This window comes from Perognathus longimembris, chromosome 15, assembly GCF_023159225.1.
Source record: "Perognathus longimembris pacificus isolate PPM17 chromosome 15, ASM2315922v1, whole genome shotgun sequence".
Taxonomy (NCBI): domain Eukaryota; kingdom Metazoa; phylum Chordata; class Mammalia; order Rodentia; family Heteromyidae; genus Perognathus; species Perognathus longimembris.
Window position 1 is genome coordinate 50,655,537 of NC_063175.1, and position 8,661 is coordinate 50,664,197.

General features: G+C 46.0%; 1 protein-coding gene across 1 annotated transcript in view; it reads right to left on the reverse strand.

Annotated features, from left to right (window-relative positions):
• Positions 1-5,193, reverse strand: part of Vps4b (vacuolar protein sorting 4 homolog B) — a 28,162-nt gene extending 22,969 nt beyond the window's left edge. The window contains exon 1 of the mRNA XM_048363009.1: positions 4,888-5,193. Within this exon, the coding sequence (XP_048218966.1) occupies positions 4,888-4,914 (27 nt within the window). The 5' untranslated portion in view covers positions 4,915-5,193. The remainder of the gene's footprint in view (positions 1-4,887) is intronic.
• Between the last annotated feature and the right edge of the window lie 3,468 nt (positions 5,194-8,661).

Here is an 8,661-nt window from a genome sequence, read left to right on the forward strand (position 1 = left end):
GCACCGTGGACAGCTCTCCCTAGAGTACTCTAGACCTGGTCTAGCTGGCAAGTTCCCAGATAAATCCTCCTTCGTCTGAAGTTATCCCTGGTTTAGCTCTCATCATTATCATTCAAGTTACCTGTATCTGCACTCACTGGCCATCTCCTTGTCTACAGTAAGCTCTGGGGACAGTGCCTGCCCTGACAGTCCTGCCGAGAAGGGTGCTAGCAGATGATGGGTACTCAAGACAACCTGCTGAAGGAGTGAAAACATCCCCTACGGCATCCCAGTGGTTGGTTATTCCACTTCTGTCTTCTCTGGCAATTTCTCTCCACTGGCCATTTCTGCAAGCATACAAACAACCTTCCTCCACAAAGCCTCCCTTCACATAAAAAAAAAAAAAAAAATTCCTCCACTGCTTTTTCAGAGCCCAAGATCACACTCAGTCTTGTCAAGGCTCTAGATGCTGCTGGACCTGAAGACCCAGGCCTGCCTTCATCTTGATCTTCTGACACCTTCTACAAAATCCATCTTTTCCTTTTTGAAGCTGTCCTCTGCTGAGCCCCAAATGCCACTTCCCTTACTAGCTCATCTCTCAGGCAGCTCCTTCCCTGTGGGTTTTGCTCATGTCCCCCGTGGGATGTCCTGCTGAAATATGTTCCCCAAGGTTTGAGCTGGGATTCACTTCACTGTTTATTCCTTCCCCACATGTGATGTCTTCAGTGATTTAAAACTATCTTTAGACCGCTGACTCTAAAGCAGATTCCATTTTAAAACACAGTTGTTCACATTACTCTTGTGTGTAAAATGCTTCTCGGGGCCTGGCATGGAAATGCAGGCCTAAAATCCCAGCCACTCAGGAGGCAGAGGTAAGAGAATCATGGTTGGAGGCCAGCCTGGGCTGTTGGCACAAAAGCCCATCTGAAAAGCAAATGGACTCGAGTGTGGCTCAAGTGCAAGAGCCTTGCCTAACAAGCTCAAGGTACTGTGTTTCATCCCCATTACCACATGTGTGCATACACATACCCTTCCAGATCGTGAATGCATGTGTTGAGTTCGGGTGGGGTTTGGCTTTGGCTTTTTGCCTGTTTCTCCCATTAGACTGTAAACTCCCTAAGGACGAGGGTTGATCCTGTGTCTTTACATTGGCCAAGTCAGTACCCCAGCTGGCACAAGACCCTAGGGGCTTCTTTACCACAGGCTAAGCAGGAACTAGTCGTCAATGTGGAAGTACAAAGTCTGGGAATACCCTGAGTGCCTTTACAGATTGGGAGAGCATGCTGTGACCACCCTAGAAAGCCCCCCGGGGATGGTAAATTCTACCATTTCCTGTGTCAGGTGAAAAGCCACCCCAGTGCTGTCTGCCACTTCTGGGTTTCTCTCTCTAGCTCCAAACTTCCCTCTTTATCACCATAGCAAAATCAAGAGCCCACAAACTTGTCTTGTTTTCTGGGTCTCCTACTCCTCCCACCGCTATGCTTTCTGCCTCAAAATTACCGGATCTCCTATTAATCTAACTCTCTCTCCGCAGCCCTTAACCAATACCCTAACCTTTCATTATATCATGTGCTCCTGGTTTTACTTTCAACTATCCACTACTTCTTTCCCAGTGTATCTTTCCTTAAATGTTGAATATTCCATAGGATCCAGAGTCCTGTTTCTTCCATTGTGCAAACTCTCTCAGATGGGCCCATAACGTCTATACTACTGTCACACCAGTAACTCCGAAATCCTTATTTCTACCCTGGCCCACTCACCCTCATTTTGCACGTGCATTTCCACTTGATGGTGCCAAAAAGCATTTCAAACTCAAGGGCAGAAATGAACTTACTTTGTTCCTCCTCAAATATACATTTTTTTTTGTATCCCTAGAATCAATACCTACCTGCTCAGACATCCAACTTAAAAAAACTTGGTAGAAAACTCAAAACTCAAACTCCTCCACTATGAAACACAGATACGAACCTGACTACTCTTCAAGACTTTTATTCTTTATTCAAATAGTTACTACACTAATTTGGACAGTTACCGTCTCCCATCACACAAACCTCTGCTTCCCAACTGGTATTCCTAGACCATGTTTCTCCCTATACAGACAAATGAGAGTCTAGGTCTAAAACAAATGTGTGAACATGTTACTCCATTTTAAAAACTCTCCAACTCCTCACTACAGCAGAATGAGGACTCATCATTTGTGTGTGACACACAGGATCTTAGCAATATGACCTAACTCTTCTGGCTCTTACTCTCACCGTGTACACACAGTTCTTGTCATACCAAACTCTAGGCACACTCCAGACCAGCTCAGGCAGCTTTGAGTATGCACACAGAAGGCTCTCTATGTGTATGCATAGAAAAGGCTCTGTGCCCTTGTCTCCTCATAAAACTCCAGCTTCTCCAGGACCCAGAACTCAGTGTAGTCACAGTTCTCTGGCAACAAGACCTCCTCAACACCACTAGAGCAGCCCAGCTTGTGCTTCTATCTCCAGATTTCTATTGTATCCTGTACATTCTGTATCATATCAGTCACTTTATATATCTGTTTTCATATAAGAACCTAAGCCATCTGAGGTCCTAGGTAACAAAGATATATATAGATACACACACACACACACACACACACGTTTTATTCCCTAGGACTTAGTATAATGCATGTCATGTTTAACAATAAATACTGAGAACTGAGTAAACTTTAAGTTCTGCTTCATACTGCATTCCTTGCTGTTTTCCACATTCTTCACAAGGTTAATTATACTTCTGGACTGAAGCATAAGTTTTTTTTTTCTTCCTTGGAAAACATACACCTTTCTTATTCAAGGAGGAAAAAATTTGCAGTAAAGGAAATCACAGATTTGTAAACAGAGAGATCTGGATTCAACACTAACTGCATGTCTTTGGGTACGCCATGTCCATAACCTTAATAAGCTTAGGTTTCTAAAACTGTGACATGGGAATAATATTCATCTTGAAGAATTGTTTCGATGACCGAGCAATTAAGAATTAGTGCTCACCTTTATCTGAGATCAGATCACTTCCTTTGTGACACATTTTCCATCTGTCCTTGGTAGGGGAAGATTCACCCTTGCTCACATTAACCTCTAATTACACTACAGCACTTACAAAATTATTCTGAAATTCTTTTTTATCTGTACACTTCAACAGATTAGTAGCATTTGGCAACAGGGATTTCTGCTTTGTTCACTGGGACAGACATCCATTATCTGACTATTCTTCATCCAAATTTCCTAAAGGACAGCAGGCTGAAAAGGCTGAATGGGAAAGCTCACTTGAACCAACTGGTACCAATAAGCATTACTCTTGCTTATCATATGTGACTATGACTTTTAATATTGATCAATTTCTAGCCATTACACTGAAGAATACATAGAACAATCCAATTCAGTCATTGCGCATTTTGGTTATAGAATATCACAAGTCTAGAAGAAGAAAGATAGCAGGAAGTGGACAGAAACTATGTTGGAGAATGACCAAGTCCCATCCAAAGTCTCTGTCTGACAAATCAAGTAATAAAACATAATCAGTTAACTTGACAAACCAATGAGGATAAGATGGTATGTCAAATGAAATCACCTGTAGTGTTCACAGCAACAACACCTTTACCAACTAACAAATACCTTCAAGATATGTTTACCAAGACATAAAACAAGAAAAAATACTTTCCAAATAGTATTACAAAAAAAAAAAAACTATGAGGTTAAATGAAAAGTGTTCTTGGTTTAATACCACCTTAGTAGAAATGGTATACATACAAGTCAACATGTAACACTTTTAAGAAATGTGTCATAGTTGCAATTCTAACATTTTGTTAAAAGATATAAAAGACTTATTTTTATAACCTTAAGGTTGATTTTTGAGATGAGACCCATAAACAAGCCTATCATCTTATTCTGTGGGGTGAAGGAGAACGAAAACCTGATCTCCGTTTAAACAGGTTTATAGTGAGTGGCTTTTCTTCAGGATCAATTACCCTAAGGAGGCAATCTGTCACTATCTTTGATACATGTACCAGGCACTCAACAAGTATCTTTGACAAGCTCCTGGAGGTCCAAAATAAGAATTCTCTTTGGTCCCAAACTGACTTGATGGGCTAGGAATTCTGGAGACCAACTCACACTGATCTCCATCGAAGCTCCAGATATTGAGGAGGGGAAACACTGTTACACCCACATTTCTTTGTACTCAATGAAGGAATACAAGGTCTTTTCCCAAGCCTAAAACCATAGGATTCCACGATTTGTGTACCAAAATGCAGGAGGTGCTCACTGCGATGGGAGTGGAGTCACAAAAGTCTAAGTCTCAGATTTTATATAATCTGGGAGAATATCCCTAAGCACATAAATTCAATAATGAATTCTGGCAGACTGTATGTATGTAGTCTGGCTGTCTAACCATAGATTTCAAGGCTGACCTCTTAATTTCTATTTACCTGACAGCAGGGAAGGAAGAACTTCGCACAGGAGTGAACTAAGACCACCCGGCTTTTAACTGGTCTGAAATAGTGCCTGGCAAAATTTTTATGTTTTCTCCCTTCTTGTTGGCACTGACCGGCGGGGCTGCCCCATCTGGTTGCAGCTTGGCTATTTTTCCTCTGAAAACTCTACCCTAGTCGGGTCTCACGGATTCACCGGCTCAGGAGGGGGGGCGGGGGGCGCCAGGGGCCGGGCCCGAGACCGTCTCCAGGATAGGGGGACGCCAAGGGCCAGGCAAAGGCTGAGCCCGAAGACCCTCCCCAGGCTCGGGGGGGGGGGGGGGGACCGGTCGGACCCCTCCCTCCCGCGGCCCCGCCCGTCCGGGGCGCGGCCCCTCCTCCTCGCTCCTCCTCGCCCCCACCCGCCCCCGGCTCCGGTCTTGGGGGGGGGGGGGGGGGAAGCCGAGCGGCCATACCTGGAGGTTGGGACCGGAGGAAGCCATGGTGGAGCTGAGGCGGTTCCTCGGGGACGAGCCAGGGACGGAGGGAGCCAAAGGCTGCGGCGCCCAATCGCACCCAGGGTGACGGCCTCACCCCTCAGGAGACGGACTCGTGGCGCTCGGGCTCGAGCCGCGCGACCTCCGTTCCGGGAGGTGCGGCGGGGGGGGGGGAACTTGTTAATCCCCGACCACTCCGCCGGCCCCTGCGACCCTCCGAGCGAACTTCCGCAATCCCGAGACCCGCGGGATCCGCCACCGCCTCTCGCCGGAACGCTTCCGCCGCGTCATCCGCGCGCGCCCGACTGAGTCACCACGGCGCGCCACGCCAACAGCCGGGGCCTTCGCCGAGATGGACCCAAGGAAGTCCTGTGAAGCCAACCGTAGCCGGGCGGAAGTTATCTTTCACGCACGCGCAGTGGGCGGGGCGGAGCGGAGCGCGAGCTAAAGCGGGGCGCATGCGCAGAAGGGAGAAGACCCCTTTGGGGGTTGTTTTGTGTCCCCCTGGTCTGGTCTTGTGCCTTGAAAGGACTCAGGTTTAAGCCGGGGTACCTAGCGCCTGATACTTCTCGCGCCTTCCACTTGGATCAGCAGCCGCGTTGGGAATGTTTTTGGCCTGGGAATGTTTATTATGCCCATAAAGGTGTTTGCCATACAGAAGGTATGTATGGCCCCCTGCCCTATGGCTGCTGCGGGGCCCCCGAACTTCTCTTGCAGAATGAGGAGATGTTCTCCACATCACTTCTATTGACAGGGAAAGTTTGTGATTGGGGGAGGTAGCCAGAAAAGACCATGACCCTGATAACCCATTGGCCCTGATAACCATTCTGGTGGAAATGATGAGGACCTTTACCAACCAAACTGCCAAGCAAATACTTCTTGGATGGTACCAGGCCAAATGGCGAATCAGGGACCCCTGACTACTTCGCCCCTTTACAGCAGGAAGTAGCTCCAGAAGAAACGACCTCTGCCCATACACCCAGCCTGGTACCCCTCCTCTGTTATTAATAAATAACAAATGGGGGAATGTTAGCATTTCCCTAGCCTCAGGTCCTCAGCTCCTCCCACTAGCCCCCAGATCCACCCCTACCTAATAAGCCACTCCTACTCACTACCTAACTTTACCCCCTTTAACCCCGGAGAGAGAGGCTGCCACCTGCATAAGGTGCAGATGCCATGTAGCTCCCTCTCCTGTGGTAACTACGGCCCCACTAATAAACCTCCTTATGAACCTTCTTCCCCTCTCAGTGATTATCTCCGCATGGTCCTCTGGGATGGCCAAGACCTGTCCTTTCGCTTTGTGCGAGGTGGCCTGTGTCTGGGATTATAGATGCAGAACTGAACACTCTCAGCCATTAACCCAGTCTTTTCTGTTAGGCCTCTCACTGGAAAAGTGAGAGGCACGCCTTCCCCACCATCTGGCATCTTCTGAATTATTAACCACTCCCTTCTCCCTCTTACTTAAGGCCAACTAACCAGTTCTTGGAACGGTCTTTGTAGAGCTTCCTAATGTTTTAACTCTATGCCTTCCACCGTCTCCCCCTTCTAACAGACCTCTGAGTGCAGAGTTTCCTCCTGTCTGCCATCTCTCTCACCGTGACACCTCTTGTGTTCATCTGCTGCCATTCTGTAGCTTCAGCTGTTGTCAGTAGATTAGAAATGCCTTCCAGTCTAGATCTCAAGGCTCACCTCTCCTCTGCCTGGCTTTCATGACTGCTTCCCAGACACCTTCACGGGGTTTATTTTGTGAGGCAAATCCAGAGTACCCAAACCCAAGTTAACTGTCTTCTAACCCAAATTTTCTTGCCCAGGTGTTCTTTTTTTTACAATGCGATCACCAAATCTGTACCAACAGGCTCAAAACGAAATAAACACACACAGCTGTCTGACTGGCATCTTAGCCCTTCCCATCTCTCTTTCCTCAAATGCCATAGGGACCTCACCCAAGCGTGGTGATACCTGCCTGCAATTCTAGCTATGAGGGAGGCATAGGTCAGGGAATCACCTTGGACAAACACACACACACACACACACACACACACACACACACACACACACACACACACACAAAAAAAAAAAACATTCTAAGATTCTCCCTGAAAATTAACTAAAGCAAAGAAGGGCTGACAGCACTATGAAGGGGGGAAAAGGCAATTTAATGATTACTAATTTAATCATTACAACTGAATGTTTAAAATCAGTCACCGGTCCCCTAATTATATTGAATAAAATACAGCTAAACTCCAGTTTACCTTTCGGTTCAATCACTAAATCATTCTACCACTGAGCTCTACCCACTACTGAACTATCTTCTACCATTCAACCAATTGAACTGCAACCCCTCATTCCCTATCTACTTCCTGTAAATCAATACCAGTGCTAACTAAGCCACAAGTAATACTCTGCAAGAGACAGAATAATTCAGTTTCATTGAGATTCATTGAGCATCACATGGGTCAATCTATTGCAAATGCCAGGTATGAACCAGGCAAAAGCACTGTCTGAGCAGGCATTACAGAAGCCTGATCACTATCATGCCATACTTGAAATCCCAGTAACTAGTGTGGAAGAGACAGAAGGACCCTGAGTTCAAGGCCAATGTGAGCAGTTAGTGAGACTCTATCCCAGGAACAATACCAGAATGAAAAGAGCGGGGACATGGCTCCAGTAGTGAGGCTCTTGCTTAGCATGCATGAGGCCCTGGATTTAATCTCTACTACTGCAAAACAACAACAAAATCCCTTTCTTGCCCCCAGTAGTAAGGCATGTTGATGTGATGTACCACCGTGTGTAGTAAAAAGGATGTGCCTTATCTCTGCCCCATTTGCTGCCAAATCTATAACCTCGGTTAACAAGAAAATAGCACAAAAAGGACATGAGGGGCCTTTCTACTTCTACAATTTACCGAAACTGTTCTTCAAAAACAACAAGATCCTGAGAGACAAGGAACAAGTGAGAAACTTCCAAAGTGCAGAATGAAAGGCATGGCAATTAAATACTGGCTGCGATTGTCGATTGGATCCAGGGACAGAAAAGGAAATAATGATTAAAAAAAAATAAGAATAGCATCTGTAGGTTAGCTAATGTATTGTCCTAAGCTAATTTGTTACTTTTAGTCAATGTGGCATGGTTTATTAGGGTGTTGGCAGTGAGAGATGTTGGGTAAAGAGTTCTTGAGAATTCTCTGTAAACCTTTGTAACTAATGTAATTATTTTAAGTAAATTTGTTAACATTCCTGTTCTGTGTGGATTCTTGCATACCAGGGGAAGAGAAACCTTACACTTTATATGTTTAACGTGGAAATGGTGTCATGTGTAACGGCTTACGAAGTAGTTGCATACCAAATTCTGTTAGGTACATTTGGAAACCTCCGTTTTTACAAATGAGGAAGCTGAGAGTCTGGGAGGATCAAGAGTTCCTCAGTCCTTACAGCACTTGCTCAGCAGCAGGGTTAGATTGGACCAGGTCATCAGACTCCAGGTCCTCTCCCAGATGACCATGGCTGGGATAGAGGAAGGGGTACATCATGGCCTTGCAGTGAGCACTTCATTCTGCACACGATTAGAGATGCCTTAGTGAAGGTGCCATTTAAATGGAATCTCAAAATCGACACTGATTTTTCTACAGAGACCTGGCCATTTCGGGCAGTAGGAACAGTAGAAATAAAGGCACAGACTAATAAAGTCCACAGTATGTTTAGGTGAGCCTCATGTGCAGGGAGCACTCTGGGGGCAGAGTAGCTTGAGCTGAAA